The sequence below is a fragment of the Pseudorca crassidens genome, chromosome 1 (genome assembly GCF_039906515.1).
Source record: "Pseudorca crassidens isolate mPseCra1 chromosome 1, mPseCra1.hap1, whole genome shotgun sequence".
Taxonomy (NCBI): Eukaryota; Metazoa; Chordata; class Mammalia; order Artiodactyla; family Delphinidae; genus Pseudorca; species Pseudorca crassidens.
In genome coordinates, this window is record NC_090296.1 from 11,148,742 (window position 1) to 11,171,383 (window position 22,642).

Below are 22,642 nucleotides of genomic sequence, written 5' to 3' on the forward strand. Positions count from 1 at the left end.
CTGGATATTAAATATCCAAAACAGACGAAAAGGTAAAGCACTCAAAAATAAACCTGAAAATCATAGAGGGAAAAAAAGGACTCAGTATTAGATTCTACAGCCTTGGGAAGTACAAATAGGAAAAAAAAGGAATAAATTACATTTAAAATAGAAGGCTCAATACGTGAGAGAAGAGGCTTTAACAGCTTTAACAGAGGCAAAGTTTGGAACACGTCCATAAGACAATCCCACACCCTCTCCAGAATCCCAGGGAAGAAAGAACCCTTCAGGCAGGAGTCTTGTTATCCCTTCAGAAGCTGGCCTAAAGGTGAAATCCCGCTTTCCCCCAGGAGGTGGTGAGGTGGTAGGAATACAAAAGAAGAACTCAGCTGGAGAGCCCACGCACAACCAAGCTAGTGTTTGCCTTTTGAGTCACCTTGCAAGCCTCCTTCAAGGTAGATGCGCCACTAGAAACTAAAGAAGATATCAGATCTCTTTTAAAACTCTCTTGCCTAAGAATGAGAGGACCCATCTGCCTCTGTAAGGGCTTTGTCAGTTCCAGAACTGGATGAAACTTACGTTCTTTGTCTGAGAAATTCAAACAACTTAGACGACCTGGTTCGCCAACAATAAAAGCAAAATAGAAAATAAGCTATCCTAAAAAAGAAGCCTTGTCACTGATACCTAAAATAAGGTATCTGCTGTCGCAAGTAAGTAGAGCAAAACTCTCTATTTCCTCACTGTCAGCCAGCATTTATACGGAGAGAATTAAGTAGGAGTAAGTAGGCACTGACTTCAAGTCATTAACTGCTGTATGCTAAAAGAAGCTTATCCAAATTTTCACCCGTTGTCTACCTACTCCAAACAAAAGAAATGTGGGAAAAGGCAGATGCTTACAACTACTGTTCACCATATTGGACATGTTAATCATTAAGGAATAAAGTACTTCAAATATTACACAATTACCAAACTAAGTTAAAAGGCATATTCTCTATGAAACATCAAAAACACATACTGTTAATTCATACATAGATAAAACCATTTTCCTTTAAAATAAATAGGTAGATATATACCTGAAACTGACACAACGTTGTAAATCAACTATACTCCAATGAAAATTTTAAAAATAATAAAATAAAACAAATAGGTAGAAACGATGAGAGCAGGCTACCATAAATCACCAAAAGATGAGGGGAAATAACCCTAACCTAAGGTCTAAGATCCAGAAACATTTTAAAGTAACAGAATTACTGAAGAGAATGGTCTAAATTGTAAGCATGCAAAAATTCTGACAAGAATAGAACCCAAGATGTCACTAATGGACTACAGAATAATTAAGAAAATGGAAATCAAGGAGAGATTTTTTTTTTTTTAACAGGGTCATTCAGTGAATATCATGGGACTAGAAACATGATCTATAAAACAAGAAAGAAGAAGAAATTTGCCAGCACCTGAAACCGGCAAAGTAGACCTGAGCTAAGGAAACAAGGATGACAAATATCCCAGGAGGTAAATAACACCAGTTTTCAAAATCTGATTCCAAAAAAAAAAAAGCGAAAACTAATTTGCCAAAAGGGGGTAAAAAATGTGCAAGAAAAATTTTAAAACAATGTACACAAAATGCCTTAGGAAAATTTCTATTTCTGAAGTATTTTTATAGATATTTTCACTAATGTTCACATCAGCTTTTAAGAAGTTAAATCCACAACACAATTTTTAAAATAGTTGAGAGAAATCTTGTAAATATTTGTAATAACCATTTGGCTTAAGCAATTCTGTAGAGCTTGTAAGATGAAACTTAAGTGAGAGTAGGTGCAATTAAATTTTAAAATCTCTCAGGCAAAATTATAAAGCGCACATAGCAGAAGTAATATAAACAGGATATCCTGAGGGAAAAGAATTGAACTACCATATTTGTGGATTTTTTTTCTGTACAGTAAATAGCATATAAAGTTCATACTCTGCAATTAACTTAAAATTAATCACTGGATATTCTTAAGTCTCATCTAAATTTATTGGATCTTATGGGAGGACAACCAAAGCTGCAAGATTTTTTTTTTAATGAGATTCAACTCAAACCATTAGTTGCTCTGCTCCTCCTCCAAGCAATATTCTATAAGCTAGGTATCTGATTTGATTTCGGTTCTCAAGTTCATAAGTCCATATCTAAATCTTAATTTATAACATAATTAAGTGCTGCGCATGCAAAAGTACTCTGTTCAAGTGGTTAAGTAAATCTGAACAGAACCGTAACATGACATTTCAGAAATCATTTGTGGATGCTGCCACAGGAAAAGCAGCAATTATCACAAAAAGACTTTATGAAATACCTGAGCAGATAAACAGCCCTTTCAATATCACTGAGGTCTTCATCAACTGTCAATCTTTCTATTTCTTCTGGTGTCTGTCAAGTGTAAAACACAAATTATGCACACAAACATCGCATCGGTCTTGCCTCCAGGGACCCTATCTGAGTATGGACTAATGAAAAAGTTTCACAATTTAGCGTTGTCACTGAAAACTAATCAAGGGTCTGATGCCCTCAAACCTCAGACATCTCTAATTGTTGGGTTTAGGTGGTGGAGTTTGGGGGGTTGGGGGCTTTTTTTTGTTTGTTTACTCTTCTAGCTTCTAGATTGAAGCCTGAGAATCACATTGTGGGCTTCAGAACCTTGCTGAAATCAATTGTATGTATATATATAAAATATATACATACTTTTAGTCTCTAATATCCAAGACTGTTTCGCCAGCATTTCCATCCCAGGAAATGCTTAAAAGGGGGAATGAATACTGCAGCCGAGGGAGAATGAGAAAGACGAAATCTGGAGTGGGGGAGGGAAGGGAATAAACTCTGGGACTGGAAGGAAATCAAAGATTCGAGATATTGCGGCAGGTGGGAGTGAAAAGAGCTATAATGGGGGGCGGAGGGGGTCGGTCACTAGTTTTGCCAGCATTGAAGGCTGGAGCCTCTGGGAGGCTGGGAGGAAGATGACTCTGCGGGGTCGGGGAGCTAGCGGGAGGTGGGGGGCCTAGTGAAGGTTGACTCTCTTAAGGAGGTTAGGGAGCAGGGTCCCAGCTAGAGTCCTGGAGGGGCTGGAAGGTAAGGACACGTGGTGACTCAGGATCGGGACAAAGGGTCGAGAGGGCTTTGAAGACCCGTAGCAGGACGGCTCTAGTATGGGTGCTAGTTGGGAGGAGAAGGGAGGCCCGGGCTGACTTGGGTACTGGGGGACCGGAGCTCGCTCTGATGGGGGAGGAGGGGGATGGGATCTGGGGTGTCTCTGGGAGAGGTAGGGGAAGAGTCGGGGCCGTGTAGACTGAGAAGTGGGACTGGGGCCTGAACCCGGGCAGCAGCACCGGGGAGCCAAAGCGGGGGGAGGGGGAGCCCCAAGGAGAGGAGGCGGGATAAGCGGGCTGCAGCTGCGAGGGGCAGCTCCTGCAGGGCCGGGGGAAGAAGGACCGCAACCGAGGGGCTCCGGCTGTGCGAGAGGGACGGCGCGGGGGAGGACGCCGGGCTGGCCCGAACGACAGGGGCTCGACCGGCCGTTCCTGGGGGGCGGGTTGGGGAAAGGGCCCAGGGCGGGCTGGGCCGGGGGACTAGAAAACCGAGGGCGTCCGAGGGATCGCGGGCTGGCTCCGGATGCCCGTCCCTCGGGCCTGGGGGTCCAGGCTGGGAGAACCCGAGCCACGTCGAAGAAGGGGGCCCGAGAAGGGCCGGGTTAGGGTAACACGGCGGCCGGGGACTGGAGGAGGACTGGGGGGCCAGCAGGACTCCGAGAGGGTCCCGGGCCGCCTCGGGGAGCGGACGGGCTGGGGTCGGGGTAGGGGCAAGCCGCCGGGCGCCCTGCGGGCAGTTCCTCCTCCCCGGGGCGCACCTTGAGGCTCCGGCGGACCGGCCTCTCGATGATGGTGAGCTCCTGCAGGTCCTCCATGTAGCCGAACAGACTGTTCTGACTGAACTCCATCGCGGCGGCGGGCGGCGGCGGATGCATGGACCGCCGGGCCCCCTAGCCGCCCGGGCCGGAGCGGCACCGGGATGCCGGACGCGCGCAGCCCCGCGGCCGCCCACCAGCAGGACTTTCTCCCGCTCTCGGCCGAAGGAGCCGGGCGAGAGGCGAGCAGGCGGCGGGAGAAGGAGCGCGGCCGCCGAGGGGGTGGGGCAGCCAAGGTGAGGGGGCGGGGCAGCCAAGGCGAGGGGGCGGGGCAGCCAAGGCGAGGGGGCGGGGTGAGATGCGCGGGTGGGCCTAGGGGGCGGGGCCTGGGTGGGGGCGCCGGCCTCAGCCCCGCCCCCTCCCGGGCGTCGCGTGCACGCGGGCCAGACGCAACTGCCGCGCAACGTCGCGGCGGCCCCCTACCGCTCTCGTCTCTCTGCTCTTCTCTCCCCTTGCCCCGCCCCCGACCGAGCGCGCCCGAAGCCGCGGCGCGTGCGCAGAGCCTCCCACTCCCTGCGGCCAGTGGAGGAGTGGGGTCCATAGCCGGGGGCGGAGATGCTGAACCAATAAGAGGCGAAACAAAGAAGAGGGAGGTGGGCTGGGATCTTGCTTAAGTTGCTAGAATTATCATGCGGTTATTCGTGGGACCGCCCACCCCAGCGCACGATCTGTGGACGCGAACATCTCCGTAACTGCTCTATCCCTGAGGGAGGGGTGTGTACCCAAAATAAGGAAATAGAACCTGATGTGGGCGGGATTGATGCGGACGGGGTGCATGGGCATACAGTCCGGGAGGCGTTAGCATGTGGGAAGGGCAGCCGTCAGAAAAAGGATTCCTGGAGAGGAGACGCTTAAACTGGATCTTAAACAGGATTTTTCCAAGAGAAGTAAGAGTAAGCCCATTTCGAATTGAAGTCTGGGTGTGTTTGGGTTGTAGGAAGTGCAGGCAGAATAGAGCTTGAAGTGCGGGGAACCGAGTGCTTGGCAAGGTAGAGAGGTAGGTCCTTTACGGAAAAAAGCCCAGGTCTGGGCAGCCACGCTGAGTTGCTTGCATTTGATTCTGTTAAGAGTAGGAAGCGATGGAAGGGGGATTGGGGACATTTTTTTGGACCTCAGCGACAAAAGTTTTGTTGATCATACTCTTCCCTCCTAAGAGTCAGCAACACCCAACTCTTTTATTTTATTATTTTCCACTCATTCCCTCTCCACCCTCCCGTTTCTCTACCCCGCATATGCATTCTCTCTCGTTTAAGATATGTCCAGTACATGTATATGTCCTCGAAAGATACTGCTTTTAGTTTAAGTATCTATTTTTAATATACACGAATGGTATTGTGATAAGAACTCATTCTGTTTCTTGTTTTTCCCCTCAACTTGATGTCTTAGAGATCTGCCCGTGGGGCTGTGTATACCAGAGGTTCATTAATTCTGACCACTAAAAGTATTTGATTTGTGTGTCTAGCACATTTTACTTACCAGTTCCTTAATCAATGAACACTTAGGTTGCCAGCAGTTCCTTGTTATCACGGACAATGCTGGAATGGGTATTACACGTGTCTCTTATGGACCATAAGAGAGAAATGGAGTTGCTAAATCATGGAGTCTACACTGCTTGGTTTCACTCTGCCATGGTACTCTCCAGAATGGTTTTGCCAGTTTGCGCTACCACCAATGGCACATGAAGATAGGAAGGTTCCTGTTTCTCCACTTTATACGCTAACATATGTCCCAATTTCTATTAATCTGGCATTGGTAAAGTAGTATCACATTTTAATTTTCTTGATGAGTGATAACCATTTTTCCATAAGCTTAAGAGGCATAGAGATGTTTTTCCTTCCGTGAACTACCTGCTACATCTTTTGTCTATTTTTCTGCTAAATTTCCTATTATTTTTCTGAGTGAGTGTTTAAAGTTTCTTACGTATTCTAAATATTTATCCCTTGTCAGCCTTGGACATTGCCAGCCCAGTCCTTCTTGCATCCTTTTAACTTGGTCTTTGCGTCTTTGCTATCCTACAGGGTAGGGGAAATCCTTAATTTTGATGTACCCAAATGCGTCCAATCTCAGCCTTGTGAAGCGTGCTTTTAGGGTCTTGTTTAAAGATCTTTTCCTACGCGTGGCTGCAAAATATTCTCCTACATTTTTCCCTATTTTGCTTCATACTTCTACCTGTCACATGTCTTAACGCATCTGGAATCCACCTCGCATGTACTGCAAATAGGAATACAATATTATTTTCTGTGCATGCTGAGCCAGTTTTCCCAGCAGTACCCACCAAACAATCCATCTTTTCCCCACCAAGATGTGACGGCATCTGTGTCGTAAGCCAGGTCTCCATAGACACCTGTCTCTGTTTCTGGGCTCTCGTTGCTCTTCTGTTGATCTAGATCTGTTCCTATACCAGTGCTACATGGATTTTATTGCTATGACTTCGTTATATATCCTAGTATCTGGTAGAGTGAATCCTCCCACTCTTCGCCCTTTTTCCTTTTTTCTTTTTCCATATTACCTTGAAAGTCAAAGCAAAAAAACGGTCAGGCGTTACCCCAAAGCTGAAAGTCAGGTTTTCTGATACCCACTCCACTAAGGAGAATTCAAGGGAAAACGAAAAGAGGTGCATCTTGATGGGATCAGGATGGAGAAGAAGCAAAGACCTGGTGGAGGTGGTTTTCCTTAGCAAGTACCTTGCAGCCTCCCTCTTCCGTCAGTTTCTGAAATTTTCTTCCTTTTCCCCTTGATTTGTAGCTGCTACTAAATAATACTTGTACGCTTTACCCTGTCTCAGCTAAGAAGTGTTAGCTCATATCTGAATTTTGTAACAGCATCCTCTGAGACTTGATGACATTCTTAATGAACAATTGATTAGCTACACAGACACAGCTTTCATGGGCTTGAGGTTGATGAAGGGCAAATAGTCTATGTGAACAGTTGTGCCTGCTATAGTTACCACCCTGTGGTGGAAATAGACCACCTTGCCAGGAAACCTGAGTCCCAGTCCTGGCTCTGCCAGTGACATGCAGTGGAATGACTCTTGGAGCCCTGTTTTCCTTATCTGAACCGCTTTGTTACAGCTTGTCTCAATGTGTCCTCAAAGCAGCCCCGTGAAATGCAGAAGAGCTGCACCACTTTTCCAATTTTATAGAGAAAGAAACCGAGGCTCAAAGAAGTTATGGGACTTAGGCTTGAGCAGCTAAGGAAAGCTAGATTTATGTATTTATTTTGTTCATTGAACAGTAACGTGGTGGTTGGGTGCATGGACTTAGGATCCCAACTGCCTGGGTTCGAGTCCTGGCTCTGCCATTTCCTATTGTAGGGAAGGTACTTAATCACTTTGTCCCTCACTTTACTCATTTCTAAGATAGAAATAATAGTACTGGCCTTAGCATAAAGTCATGTAAGTATTAAATGAGGTAATATGCATACAATGCTTAGAGAAATTCCTGGTACACAGCAAGCATTCAGTGCTTGCTATTATTATTATTATTATTACAACCAGACCAGTGTTTCCCGGTACCCAGGTTCAGAAAAGGTTAAATAAATTGTGCTGAATCAGTTGATTATTGTGGGAGGCAGAATAATGCTCTCCCAAAGATGTCCACATCCTAATCCTCTGAATGTGTGACTGTGTTACCTTACGTGGCAAAAGGGACTTTAAGGATGTGACTAGTTTAAGGATTTTGAGGTGGGAAGATTATCTTGATCCAGATGGGCCCAGTGTAATCATAAGGGTCCTTATGAGTAAAAGAGGGAGGCACAAGGGTCAGTGTCAGAGTGATGTGATGCAGGAGAATCTTGACCAGCCATTGCTGGCTTTGAAGATGGAAGAGGGCTCAAGGGGACAACTTCTAGAAGCTGGAAAAGGGGGGGGGGGGGAACTTCTCCTAGAGCCTCCAGATGGGAATGCAGTGCGGCCCCTGCTGACACCTTGATTTTAGCCCAGTGAAACCCAGTTTTAAGTTCCAGAGCTGTAAGATAATAAATTTTTGTTTTTCAAGCCACTAGATTGGTGGTAATTTGTTACAGGAGCAGTAGGAAACTAATGTAATTATAATGCAATAATGAGAAAAATATTTAAATTAGATTTCTACCTCAGACCATAGACAAAATCAATTTCAGGTGAATAAAAAAGAACCAAAGACAAATCTTTCAAACTTTTGGAAGAAAATATAGAAGAATAGTTTTATGACGTCAGAATAGGGAGAGTGTTCTTAAACAAAACGAAAAGCACATACTATAAAAGTGATAAATATAACTATCTTAAAATTAAGAACTCGTATTCATCAGAAGACACAAAGACAGTAACAAAAATAACTATAGACCGGAAAAGATATTTACAAGAAAATAACCAAAGAAGAATTGCTGTCCAGAATTAAGAATTCCAAAAAAATCAGTAAGAAGACAACTAAGTGGAAACATGAGCAATATATATACAACCATTTTGCAGAAGAAGAACCACTAATAAACCTATGAAAAAAAGCTCAACCTCATTAGTAATCAGGAGAAGGTAAATGTAGACACCCACCAGAGAGGCAAAAATGTTAAAGTCTGGCTGCATCTGGTGTCTGAAGGATGTAGAACAAAAGGAACTCTTGGACAGTGTCGGTGGAAGTGAAAATTGGTGCAAACACTTTGGAAAATAATTTGGCATTAACTTGTAAAATGGAATTTACCTCTTCAAGGTATGTACTATGTACCCTAGAGGAACTCTTTGCACACTTGCACAAAGAGACATGCACAAGAAAGTTCACAGCAGTACGAATTATAATGGCAAAAACCTGGTAACAACTCAAATGCCCATCAACAGTAGCATAAATTAGTTATATTATACTCAATCAATGGAAACTATGACGGTAAAAATGAACCCGAACTACGTAATTCTACAAAGATAAATCTCACAAACATGTTGACCAACAAATGCAAATCACCAAAGATTTTCTACAGTGTGATACTATTTACATCATGTTCAAAAACAGTAGTATATGTAATATCCATATGTGGTTAAAGTGATGAAAAGGAAAAAGAGATGATAGACACAAAATGCAGTCTTTTGTTAATCTCTAGGACTGAGATGTGATCAGGGAGGGGCACGTAGACATTGGTGATGTGTTTTTTTTGTTTTTTAATTTTTTGGTCACACCGCACTTGGCACGTGGGGTCTTAGTTCCCCGACCAGAGATCAAGCCCCTTGCACTAGAAGTATGGAGGTTTTTTTTAGTATTTATGTATGTATGTATTTATTTATTTGGCTGTGCTGGGTCTTGGTTGTGGCACGTGGGATCTAGTTCCCTGACCAGGGATCAAACCCAGGCCCCTGCATTGGGAGCACAGAGTCTTAACCACTGGACCACCAGGGAAGTCCCAAGTGATGTGTTATTTTTTGAACTGGGTAGTATAGTGATAGGTGAGTGTTTTATTGTTAGGCTTAAAGTATACATATGTTTTCCATATCATGTTTTATGCATGAAGTATTTTAGAATTTTTTAGATCTGGGAGATGATATGGTCTCCAGTTGTAGTGTAGCCACTGTACTCGTCCATTCATTCATTCAAAAAACATTTCAAGAATTCTACTTTGTATGTTATATTAAGGCATTAATTATACGTATATTATCGGCATTGTTCTACGTCTAGGGATACGTAGCAAGCCGGGTACAGGCCCTACCATCAAGGAGCACACACCCTAGGGATAGCAATAGAAATTGATCCAATAATCATATAATGAAATAGATAATTACAAAGTATGATAACTGCTATGGAAAAAATAGAGTTAGGAGACTGACGGATGAGGACCACCTTACCTACTTTTGCGTAAGTCAGAAATAAACCTTTTTTGTGTTAAGCCACTGAGAATTCACTGAGTTTTCTGTTACTGCAGCATGGCCCATCTGTCCTAACTAATAAAAGATTCTGGGGGCACAAGAGTGACGATAGAGGCACCAGGTAGGAAATGACAGTTGCTTGGACTAGAGTCATGATGATAAAGATGGAGCAATGTGAATAGCTACAAGAGAGATTTTGGAGGTAACTGGGAATGGATTAGGGGTGGAGGGGTGGGGGTCAGGGAGACAGAGGCATTAGGATGATTTCCAAGTTTTAGGCTAGGTGAGCTGTCACCCACCCAGTGCTCGTTCTGTGTTTTCTTTAGTGTCTGAGTAGACAGCGACTGCTGACAACTGCTGCAGAGGTCCACCTGCAGCCCCAAGCGGACGTCCCCAAGTCAGCACCTGCTCCCTGTAACAGCTCCCTTCTCGCCAGCTTGAGTCTGGGTGAACTAGACGAGGGTCCTAGTGGGCCACAGCTGTTGGAATCTGCCCAGCGCCTGGGACAAGTTAACACATAGTAAGTGTTCTGTTAATGTTTGTTGAGAAAGTGAAAAGAGAAAGAGGGAGGAGGCAGGGAGCCCTAAGCTGGCATAGTAGATCTTCTGCCCCCCTGGCCAAGTCACCTGGATTAACAGAGCCTCTGTTCTTCTTCTTTTTTTTTTGGCTGCCTTGGGTCTTCGTTGCTGCGTGCAGGCTTGCTCTAGTTGCGGAGAGCGGGGGCTACTCTTCGTTGCGGTGCCTGGGCTTCTCATTGCGGTGGCTTCTCTTGTTGTGGAGCACAGGCTCTAGGTGCGGGGGCTTCTGTAGTTGTGGCACGCAGGCTCAGTAGTTGTGGCTCGCGGGCTCTAGACCGCAGGCTCAGTAGTTGTGGCGCACAGGCTTAGTTGCTCTGTGGCATGTGGGATCTTCCCGGACCAAGGCTCAAACCCATGTCCCCTGCACTGGCAGGTGGATTCCCAACCACTGCGCCACCAGGGAAGTCTGCCTGTTCTTCTTTTGAAGTCACTCCCAACACAGCCAGAATGATCCTGTGCTCTAAACCAGGGCTTCTCAACCTTGTTACTATGCGGACCTTGGTCATTCTTTATTGGGGAGCTGGAGGGAAATGCTGTCTTGTGCATTGTAGGATATTCAGCAGCATTCCTGGCCTCTACCCACTAGATACCAGTGTCTGATCCTGACCTCTCCTCACTCCTCCTCAGTATTGACCATGGAAAATATCTTCAGGCATTGCCAAATTTGGATGCAAAATCCCCTTCCTCCCAATTGAGAACCACTGCTCTAAACTCCGCAGTAACTCTTCATCTCATGCAGAGAACGTCCTCCCACATCCCGTCACGTCTCTGGTCTCACATCCTCCCGTTTTCTGCCTCACCCACTCTGCTTTCTGTGTGCACACTGGCGTCTTTGCTATCCCTTGAACACTTGAGGTATGAGCCCAGTCAGAGCCATGAAGCCTGAGGTCCCTCTGACTGGGATGCTCTTCCGTCGGAGTTGCAAACAACTCACCCCATCACATCCTTCGGAGTTTTCCTCAGATGTCACCTCGGTGAGGCCAGCTCAGGACACCTTTTATGAAAATAAAATCCATTTTAGTTTGCTAAGGCGACCATGACAAAATACCACAGACTGGGTGACAACAGAAGTGTACTGTCTCACAGTCTAGAGGCTGGAAGTCCCAGATCAAGGTGTTGGCAGGGTTGGTTTCTCCTGAGGCTTGCAGATGGCCGCCTTCTCACTGTGTCCTCACAGGGTCTCTTCTCTGTGTGTGGCATCCCTGATGTCTCTTCATGTGTCCAAATTTTCTCTTCTTATAAGGACACCAGGCATATTGGGTTAGGGCTCACTATAATGGCCCCATTTTAATGACCTCTTTAATGGCCCTATCTCCAAATACTGTCACATTCTGAGGTACTAGGGGTTGGGACTTTAACAGGTGAATTTTGGAGGACACAGTCCAGCCCATAATATCCAACCATCACTACCACCAGCCCTTATCAGTCTAACATTCTGAGTATTTTACTTATCTCTTTTACGGTCTTTTTTTCCCTCTAACCCTCCGCTCAAATGTTGTCTTCCATAAAAGGAGGGATTTTGTCCGTGTTATTCACTGCTGCATTCCCAGGGCCTAGAATAGTGCCTGGTACGTGGTAGGTGCTCATTAATTCGTCGTTAAAGTGATGAATAGGCATAGCTTCTCCATTAACTAGCTGTGAACTTGAGGAAATCACTTAACTTCTCTGGCCCTCAGCTCCCTCTGTCAAATGAGGGAATTAGGCTAGATAATATCCAATGAGGATTCAGTCCTCTTTCAATCTTAGTCCTGACTTAGCCCAGATTCCCTAGAAAACCCTTCCTTTGGAGGTGCAACCCTAGGGCAGCCAGAGAGAGAGTGAAGCGAGGTGGGGCAGGAAAGGAAGCAGATGCAGGTACTGTGCTGCCAAGCTGGCCACCAGTTCGTGAAGAGGCACAGCCCGGTGCTCAGCCGCAGAGGACATCTCCAGGCAGGCTACGCAGAAGCCCGGCCCGGGGAACCGCCCGTGGGAAGCAGGTGGGTAAGGCTTCCTTCTGCTGTCTACCTTCTGTTGGTCACAGTTGGCTGCTTGGGGAGTTAAGTCCCGAGCACTCTAATGGTTTCACCTGGCCCTTTCAGCAGCTTCTGGGGGAGCCAGATTCCAAGTCCTCAAGAGTAAGGTCTCAGTCCCAGTTAGGAAATGAAGGCTTCAACCCCTCAGGCTGCAGGGAACTGAGAAAGTTAAGGTAATCAGGACAGCAATCCCTGGTCCTTAGGGTTGAAGAGGCTCAGAGCCTAGGAGACAGTGGAGACACAGAGAATCTGAGACGGCCTAAGATGTGCCCAAGCAGGCGGACGAGGGAAGGAATAATGAGGAGGGGAACAGCTGAGGTGTCTGCCGTCCAGGTCAGCATGGAGCTGGTCAGGAGCATTGACTGGCTCCAGCCATTGAGGAGGGAGATCAGAGAAGTTCAGGCTAGCAAGCAGGGCATTGAGTGGGCTGGATGGAATCGGTCCTTTAGAAGTCCTGAAGGGGACTCCACGGCCCCAGCAGCCCAGCCTCGTGAAAGCATCCTGGCAGGTCCTTGCACAGGGCGCCCAGCCCCATCACCTGCAGGGGCAGGCTCCAGGTGACTGCGGTGATTGAGGGGGTCCCGTTTCCTCGACAAAGCACGCTGGGGTTGGGCAGGCAGGGGGCTGCTTCATTAATAACAGGATCTGGGCACCCAGCTTCCGCCCAGTCCCCCCCGCCCCGTTAGCTGCCTCAGCCCCTCTCCTGATCATCACTTTGCAAACTCTTCCAAACTCCAGCCGCCCCCTCAGCTGTCTCTGGAGGGAGAGAGGGCGTTCGCTGCCACCGCGCCCCTCCTCCGGGAGGGGGTGTTTCTTCTCATGTGTGGGCCACGTGTGTTGGGCTGTGCCCCAACTCGAGGGCAGATTCCTCCCTCCAGAGGTGATGGTACGCACCAGAAGCAGATTGCACAGTCGTCTCCTGGGAGGCAGTGGGCGAGGGAAGCGGGATGCAGCGTGCGAGCGTGGGGAGGGGTGTCTGCAGTTCGGTGATGGGGTGATGGGCCCTGAGAGCAGGGAGCTGGTGCTGCTGCCTGTGTAGAGGCGGCGGGAGGCTGATTACAGGGCTGGGTCCCTTGGCCCTGGATGTAGGTGCAAGAAGCTGCGTATGCACTTGACTGTCAAGCTGGGGGTAATGGTTACCCTGGTGACGGGGCTAGGAAGTGGGCTGGCCTTGCAGGCGGTAATGCTGGAAGGAAATACAGTGAGCACCAGTTAGGGCTTCTCTCTTCCAGGTTAGGTGGGGCCTTGTCACCGTTAGTGAAGAACAACGTGCAGTGCTTGGGCCCACCGTATCCTCTGCTGGTGTCCTGTGAGCACCCCACTCCACACCTTGAAGCCCACTAAGCTGGTGTGGAAGACCTGGATGCTAGTCCTGACTCACCCTGGGACCTGGGGAAAGTCACTTCCGGTCTCCAGGCCCCACTCAGATCTCTAAGACCCGCAAGATCCCTTCGTGTTCTGATTGCTGGGCCCCCAGACATTCTGATTCAGTAGGTCTGGAGCTCTGCCCAGGACTCTGCATTTTAGCCCTTCCCCCTCCACACCCCCAGGTTCGCCGTACCTACATACAGTTCAGAACCACTGAAACTCAGCGCTGAGAGCACAGGCATGGGAATCAGACAGACCCAGATTCTCATCTCAGCTCTGCTGCCTATGTGGGCAGTTTATCTACAGCCCATCTGAGCCTCAGTTTTCTCACCTCTGTATTGGGGGAAAGAAGACTGCCAGAGCGTTACAATGAGAATCAGCTGAGATGAGGCTGCAGCAGTGCCTGGCACATGAGGAGGGTCCCGTAAGTGTTACGCTAAATTTTACTTGTTATTCTGTATGAATCTGTAGTGTCTCTACTATTCTCTCCCCTTCCCAGCAGACCCGTTCCATCTGCTTTTCTTCTCCAGCCAAGTCCCACGTCCAGGAAAATGGTCTCTGCAGTAAGCAAGGGAACATCCGGCTGGAACTCAGGCAGAGGAGGAGAGACAGTACACTCACAGCTGGGGCCCTCACACCCTGTTCCATCTGTTTACTCTGTTGCCATGACAACTCATAGCTTACCGACCTCTGTGGGGTTGAATGACTTCCAGCACCAGGGGCTCTGGATGTGAACGGTCACTTTCCCAAGGCACCAGGAACTGGGAGAGTTCCATGCCCACCCCCCATCCCATCCACCACATTTTCATTTCAGGGTAAACTGAGGGCTTCTCCAGGATGAGTATTTAGCTGAATTTTGCTTCAAGGCCCCAGCACCTAACACGGTGCCTGGCCTACAGCTCGAGAAATGCTGGCTGAATGAATACATAAATGTAGCGTAAATCTGATTCTCTTGAGTTTCTTAATCAACGATGATCTTCACTTAGGAGAGAGTCAAAATGAAATTCCAGGCGTACGTCATTTGATTTCTTCCCCTCCTACCCACTTTGGGAAAATTGCATTCCAACCTCTTTCAGTGGCATTGTTTTCACCTTGGCATCGACACATGAATACATAGGAAAGCCCAGGGCCTCCGGGCCCCCCAAAGGATTGTGGTAATGTTGCCTCGACAAGTTTGTTCAACTAAGCTTTTCTGAATCAGGGTGGTTATTAATGTATCAAATTCTGTACACCAAGAACATTAATCTTTCCTTTGCAGGGACTTGCTTCCCCCAACCATGAATTTTCCATGCCCCCCTTTCCCCCCCAGCACAGTTAAAAGTAAATCTAGGATTGTCAGTCCATCAGCTTTCATCATAGTGGCCTGTACTTTTCAGATAACATATCCTCCTGTCTGGAGACAGAGGCATAGCTGAGTAAGAGTCTCTGACTTTTTAGACACAGTTGTTTCAGGTGTATCTGAACCCTATTTTGTTAAGTCACATGTGCACAGGGAGAAACGGAATGGTGTTCCTACCTTTCTTGACTTTTAAAAATTAAGAACAAAAAAAAATAATTGAAAGCAAAACAGAACAAAATCAATTCCCATCCTCCTGTCTCGAGGACTACCTCTCTCTAGCAAAAGACGGAATTGGTGAAACTCAGATCTGCTCAGTACCGCAGCTGATTAACAAATCTCAAAAAAAAAGAGATTAAAACTCTTGACTCCGAAGTTTTTTTCAATATCTGAGAGAGAAATTTTCTATGAGGTCCGCCATAATAGACAATTGTGAGATAATAGAAAATATATACATTGGTCTCTGCCCCTGGTTCCTGGCACAGAGTTCCTAAAACCCTTGTAATTTCCTAAGTGATAAGCACACTAGGAGTGGGGAGTTCCCTGCTGGTCCAGTGGTAAAGAATCCGCCTTACAATGCAGGAGACACGGGTTTGATCCCTGGCCAGGGAACTAAGATCCTACATGCCTCGAGGCAACTAAGCCCGGGCATCACAGCTACTGAGCTTGCGTGCCGCGAGCTACAGAGCCCATGTGTCCTGGAGCCTGTGGGCCACGACTAGAGAGAGAGAAAAAAAATAACCCGCACACCACAGCTAGAGAGAAGCCTGCGCACCTCAAGGAAGAGCCCGCATGCCTCAACAGAGATCCCACGTGTCCCAACTAAGACCCGACACAGCCAAAAAAAAACAAAACTCTAGGAGCATCTTTTGTTCTGTTGAGGCCACTCTGGATGAGCTCCTGGATGGGGGCTGGTCACCAGCATGACCAAGCCTTGATTAGAAGCTTAGGATTTTCAACGCCCCGCCTTGTCCTCCAGAAAGGGAGAAAGGCGGGAATGGACTTAGTAATTGATCATGTCTCTGTGAGGAAGCCTCCATAAAATCCCAACAGCAGGGGCTCGGAGAGCTTCCAGGTCAGTGAACAGGTGGAGGTGATGGAAGAGTGGTACACAGAGAGCGTGCGGAAGCCTCACGCCCTCATCGCTTCCATCTGGCAGTTCGTCTGTATCCTTTATCATACCCTTGTATAATAAACTGGTAAATGTAAGTAAACTGGTCTGAGTTCTGTGAGCCGCTCTAGCAAACTAATCAAACCCGAAGAGGGGGTCGTGGGAACCTCTGATTTACAGCTGATGGGTCAGAAGCACTGGTGACAACCCGGACTTGTGATTAGCAACTGAGGTGGTGGGGTGCAGAACTGGGGGGCTGAGCCCTTAACCTGTAGGATCTGATGCTACTTCCAAGGAGATAGCACCAGAATTGAGTTAGACTGTAGGACGCCCAGCTGGAGTCGAGGAGAATTGCGGTGGGTGTATGAGAGAATCCCCCCACCCATATTGTAATTGGGTCCTAGAATAATTCCGACAATTGAGCTTTGGTGAATTAAGCCTGGTCTTGAGAAGTAACATGTGTTCATTCATTAACCAAGCATCTGAGTACTTAGTATGTGCTAGGCAGGGCCAGCTTCATGGGCCTGCAGCCTGGACAGTAGCACAGGGAGGGCCTTGTGCTCAGAAGAGCCCCAAGCTTGAGGTTTAATGCTCTGCTGTCACCATCCTGAAATTCTTGGCAACTTTATCTTTGAACTTGTGTTTGGTAAGTGAGGTCTGATGGGACACTGGCATCTGTGCAGAAGCAGAGGAGCTAAGCACAGTGTGTGGACCAAGGCCAGCTTCCCTCACCTGCTGGCTTCTGAGGCTGGGTTCTGGGTTTGTTTACCAGCACAACAATATTTTGTTTTGTTTTGTAGTTTGGATTTCAGAGCTCTGAAGGGAAGCAGTGCCACCTAGCTGCCTGCAGCCTCACCGCTCCCTGTTGGCATAAACCTGGCCACATCACACATTTGTTACTTGTCTGTGTTTTTATTTTATTATTTTTTAAATATATAGATAGATAGATAGATATAGATTTTTTTTTTTTTTTACCACGCCGCATGGCTTGTGGGATCTTAGTTCCCCAACCAGGGATCAAACCCAGGCTGTCTGCAGTGGAAGCTCGGAGTCCTAACCACTGGACCGTCAGGGAATTCCCACTTGTCTGTGTTTTTAACCGTGAATTTATTCAGCAGTTCCTTCAACAAGCAGAGTTAAAAGCTGGTTTGGGTTCCTGTTCTGCATACCCAACTCTGTTGCAAAAAGGAAGGGACTCCTTTATTCAAAGCCAATGCAAAAGCATATTCCATCTAACAGAAATATCTGTAAGGCGTCACCCAGCACCATGCTTGGAGCTAAGCAGGAACAAAAGGGGTGAAAATGAGATGCAGTCCCCGCCTATTTGAGCTTATGATCTAAGAGGAGAAACAACATATGCAAACCATTAACAAGGGCAGCTTTATGTGATGACCATATAAGTGTTTTAATACCAAAACTGATTTTAGTTACTCAAGTGTTATTTCTTAGACAAAGCAGGAGCGTGGGGCTGGGGTGGAGGAGAAAGTGTGTGATCAAACTTCTATCCGTGGATAAATCAAATCTTTATACTACTCCATTGTAAATCAACTATATTTCAATAAAAACTTTAAAAAATAAATTAACTTTAAAAATTAAACAAAATAAAATTAGTAAAATACATAGATATACTACTCACTCTTTCCCCTTAAAAAGACAGGTAGGACAGGAAATAACACCTAGGAGGGTGCTTCCTGTTCAAGGAGGTTGCCTGAATGAAACTTTAGCCAGCACAGGTCTTCCCTGAATCATTTAGGGGGCGGGAAAGAAAGACACCCCTGCTGAGGAAGAGGGGAGAGAGGAGATACCAAAACACAAGGCATAATCGTGGAAAGACTTTTAAAGACAGTGATGTCTAACATTCTATATTAAGTAGTTGGCATTGCTGAGTTGTAAAGACCCCTCCTTTGCCCGAAAAACTTTGATAAAATCTGCCCCACAGACCAGGGCACCGTGTCCCATGAGTGGGGCTTCTTCCTTCATTTTTACATCTCCCAGTGAGCCTGGCACTTGGCAAGAAATTGATGAGTATGTATTATAAGAGAGAAAAAAAATAGAAAAAATGTTTAATGAATAGACACAAATGAGAGAGTGATTGATGGTCCACTAGCTTCTCCAGACGGCACATCCAGGTACAACTTGGAGATACAGAATGTGCTATGAGGTGCTTCCAGAGGGTGTGGGTTGGATGGGGGAAGTGAAGCAGAGCCTTTGTTCATTTATATTTGGAGACCCAGCTATAAATAGGTGCTGTGGCCCAAAATACTCAAAGCACCTTAGAAGTAAGCTTGTATCAGAAGGGGCCGCATTCAGGGTGAAACAGATTGAGCTGGTGTCACATACTTCCACACAATTTCTCAGCAAGACCACGCGAGGCTCTTTGACGCTGTGTGCTGTGACAGCGTTTGCCTTGGCACACAGAGCCCAGGCTGTCTGCCGGCACCTGTTTCGCCCCAATGCCTGATAAGGCTCATTCCTGACTCACGCCAGCTCGCTGTTTCATAAGAAGGGGCAGCTCCGTTTCTCTGCCTGTGTCACCACAATAATTATTGAGAACAATCACCTGAACAATGAGAATTTACAATTCTCTGGTAACGTGCAAAATACTGTCGTTTATGGCAAAGCAATCTCCTGAGTGTTGGGTAATGGAAACCATTATGTTCTGCTTCGGTTTGCATGGCAAGCGTCAACCCTGGCTGTGAATAGAATTAGAATCACTCGTTCACTCCCTCACTCACTCCAGCACATACTGATAGAACGCCAGTGACGCGGCAGGCAGTGTATACTGTGGAGTCGACAGTCTGCCTTTATTCCCTCCCAGGGAATCTTGATCCAGAAGGAAGGCCTTCCAGAACAATGACCATTTGATGCTGGGCTCTAGGAGAGTGATAAAATACCTCACAGACACCCGAGAACGCACCGGCTACCATCTTTGAGGGTTCACACTAACCAAGAACCTCCTGCATACCCCACACACATGACCCAGTGGGCTGATCGGGGTCTGAATCCTAGTCCAGCCCCACACTAGCTAAGTCACGTGGGGCATGTGTCTTCTCCTCCCTGAACCTTTATTACAGGAGTTGAAGGAGAAATAAGGCATGTGCTTAAGATCACTCAAGCAACAGGACATGGGACGGATTGATGGCCCTTAAGAACAAATATTCTATGCCACTTCAGGCAAATCGTTATAACTCAGAGCACAGCACACATTAAATGGTAAGCATAGGGCTTCCCTGGTGGCGCAGTGGTTGAGAGTCCACCTGCCGATGCAGGGGACACGGGTTCGTGCCCTGGTCCGGGAAGATCCCACATGCCGCGGAGCGGCTGGGCCCGTGAGCCATGGCCGCTGAGCCTGCGCGTCCGGAGCCTGTGCTCCGCAACGGGAGAGGCCACGACAGTGAGAGGCCCGCGTACCGCAAAAAAGAAAAAAAAATGGTAAGCAGATAAGATAAGATAAGATAAAGATAAGATAAGCAGATAAGATAAGATAAGATAAACAGATAAGATTGATTCCTCTTAAAATTAGCTCCAGACCCATAAGGCAATTTCAAGAATACTCCAGCCTTTCAAACTCGTTGTTAGGTGATTGCATTGAAATAGAATCTCAAGAAGAAATCAGCCACGTATGAAATGTCCATCTACATTCAACAGTTACTACAGCTCTGAATGCACATGAACCCAGACACAAACAAGACCTACTTAACAAAGTTTCTAGCTTGTTGCTAAGAAACCACGACTGCCTGGTATGCGTGTGACCACTCTGTGTCTTGTGTCAACTCATTATGCCCACATAATTAGAGTGAACTTAACATTGGAGAATGGAATGCGGGATTGTGTTTCTCATCACCTGTAGTTAGTCTATTATTGTCCAGAGGCCTAAAGAATATTTTCCAGAACCAGGTGAAAGAACAGAGAAGTCAAGGAAGAATTGAGATCATGCGGAGGGAGGGAGGAAGGAAATATGATTCTTCACGTGCCGATCCACAAAGGCCTAACAACTGGGTGGTGGCCTTTCATTAGCTGTCCTTTTTTTCCTTTCAAATACTGTGCTGTCATACTGGTCAAGCATGGACACCCAGGCCTGGACGCCATGATGTAAGTGAACCAGAAGAGTGAGGGGCAATATTCCCACAGTGATGGTCATTGTCACCCTAAGCCACTTCTCTTGTAGGAGAACAAAGACTGGTGGAAACATGGCTGCATCTTCCCCCCCGGGGAGTGAAAGGGTCAAAGGTGACTGGCATTTCCTCCTAGTAGCCCTGCCCCAACGTCCAGCCCATCCCAGCTGGCTGAGCATCCTTTAGCCTGTGGGTGGCTGCAGTTTCCCAGAATTCCACAATTACTCTGGAGCCCAGAAGCACATGAGATGGTTTCTTTCTGAGCTTGGAGAAGGCGTTTCATAAATCACTTCTCTTAGGAAAGCAAATGGTCTCAAGAGAACTCAAAATTATTCCTCTGCTCCCCTGGCTGGATTTCAATTTCCTTACCCCGTTTTACTGGACAGTCAACTTTTTAAGACATTGATCCAAGCGATGATGCATGGGAGACAGGTAAGTTAGCAAACAACCATTTGGTGTGGTGAGCAACGTGATCAGGGTAAACACACAAGGCTGTGGACCCCAGAGAAGGCGCCTATTCCTGAATGGGACAGGTGTGTGTGTGTCAGAGAAGGGGTCCTTGCAGAAGTGACATCTGAGAACCCACAACTGTGGCTTCTCCACTTGAGGGCAGATACTTGGCCTTAGTCGTTTTTGCATCTACCCTGTGCCTAGCACAGAGCCTCACACTTGGTGGGTGTGCCATGACCATGGCCTTGGACTGTCAGCTACTTAAGCATCTCAGATGACCACTTATCATCTCAGCCATTGGTCGCACCTTTCTCTCGCTTGCTCATTCTTTGAGCCCCAGGGAAATTTCATTTATATTTGCTTAACTTTGATTTGACAATTTTATAAAAACCAACTCAGGGCCAGCTTCCAACTCTTACTGTGTCTTGGAAGAGGAGCTCTTCCACTAAGGGTCTAAGCAGGGTCAGGCAGGCCAGGCCCATTCTAGGCTTCAAAGCCCTGAGGCTCCCCAGAGCAAGCCCTCCTATTCAACACCTGCTGAGGGTTCGGGCAAGTGAGGGGGCAGATGGCAGGGCTCTAGTGACCGGTGCCCACCATCCCCATTGTCAAATAGCAGGGCTTTTCACACCGCTGTGTGGGCACACACACACATAGGTTGTGGTTGGGGGCAGTAGTTTTCCAGAGAAGTAGTAAAACAAGTATCAGTTAAATTCATTAAGTCAGAAAAAGGAAAAAACACCTACTTCATACGTTAGCTGCATTTTGAATGACAGCCTTTTAAAAAACATACCCAGTGCTAGAGGGGAAGCTTAGACAATGACTGTGCTTAAAAGTCACTTGCTATTAAAACCTGACTCATAATATGGACAAATATACCCTTCCAAACGTAAACTAGAGAGCTAGTGGGAAGCAGCCGCACAGCACAGGGAGATCAGCTCGGTGCTTTGTGACCACCTAGAGGGGTGGGATAGGGAGGGAGGGAGGGAGGGAGACGCAAAAGGGAAGAGATATGGGGATATATGTATATGTATAACTGATTCATTTTGTTATAAAGGAGAAACTAACACACCATTGTAAAGCAATTATACTCCAATAAAGATGTTAAAAAAAAACCCAAAAACCTAACTCATATCGCTGTATCATGTGCATTCTTCAAAGTCTTGTCTGCGGGGGGGGGGGGGGGGGGGCGGAATTGTGTACCTTAGATTTTAATCTTCCTTAATCGCTGCTTTAATGGTGTCACTTTTCTGTTCAAGAACTTGAACTGGGGCTTCCCTGGTGGCGCAGTGGTTGAGAGTCCGCCTGCCAGTGCAGGGGACACAGGTTCGTGCCCCGGTCCAGGAAGATCCCACATGCCGTGGAGCGGCTGGGCCCGTGAGCCATGGCCGCTGAGCCTGTGCGTCCGGAGGCTGTGCTCCGCAACGGGAGAGGCCACGGCAGTGAGAGGCCCGCATACCGCAAAAAAACCACAACAAACAAACAAACAAAAAACAATTTGAACTGATGCCTAAGTCCCACTGAAGCCTGTCCAAAGTCTCAGCCCCCATGTTTTCTATTGTAAAGTCCTTCCACAGTTCAGCCGCCTGCTCTCACCAGGTTTGCTGCCTCTGCTTGTGCTGGAAACCATGCTCATTCCTGCCTCCAAACACTTGGTTACACATTTCCCCCACCATGAATACTCTTTCCCTTTTCTCCACTAGTAGTAATCTACCTTGTCCTTCAAAGTTCAATTTATGCCTGCTTTCTTTCTGGAATGATCCCAGATAATCTTAACTCTCCTCTCCTCCTCAATCCCGATACCCCCATCGTTTATGCACATGGTCTTGTCCAGTTTTCTACACTTCCATGTGTTTCATGTTTCTGTTTCAGAGAGAGAAGGCAACATTGTCTAGTTGGAAGTGCATTGGATTTGAAATTGAGCCTCGGCTCTGTCACCTATTAGC

At 47.0% G+C, this 22,642-nt stretch overlaps 1 protein-coding gene across 3 annotated transcripts in view; it reads right to left on the minus strand.

Annotated features, from left to right (window-relative positions):
• The window catches only part of PPP4R4 (protein phosphatase 4 regulatory subunit 4), a 120,229-nt gene extending 116,152 nt beyond the window's left edge, over nucleotides 1–4,077 (minus strand). For 2 of the 3 annotated variants that reach the window (XM_067726754.1, XM_067726744.1), the window contains exons 1-2: nucleotides 3,855–4,077; nucleotides 2,310–2,383 (exon numbers count right to left, since the gene is read on the minus strand). In XM_067726754.1, the coding sequence (XP_067582855.1) occupies nucleotides 2,310–2,383; nucleotides 3,855–3,971 (191 nt within the window). In that variant the 5' untranslated portion in view covers nucleotides 3,972–4,077. The remainder of the gene's footprint in view (nucleotides 1–2,309; nucleotides 2,384–3,854) is intronic. The other variant, XM_067726734.1, reaches the window with a different exon arrangement.
• Nucleotides 4,078–22,642: the final 18,565 nt, after the last annotated feature.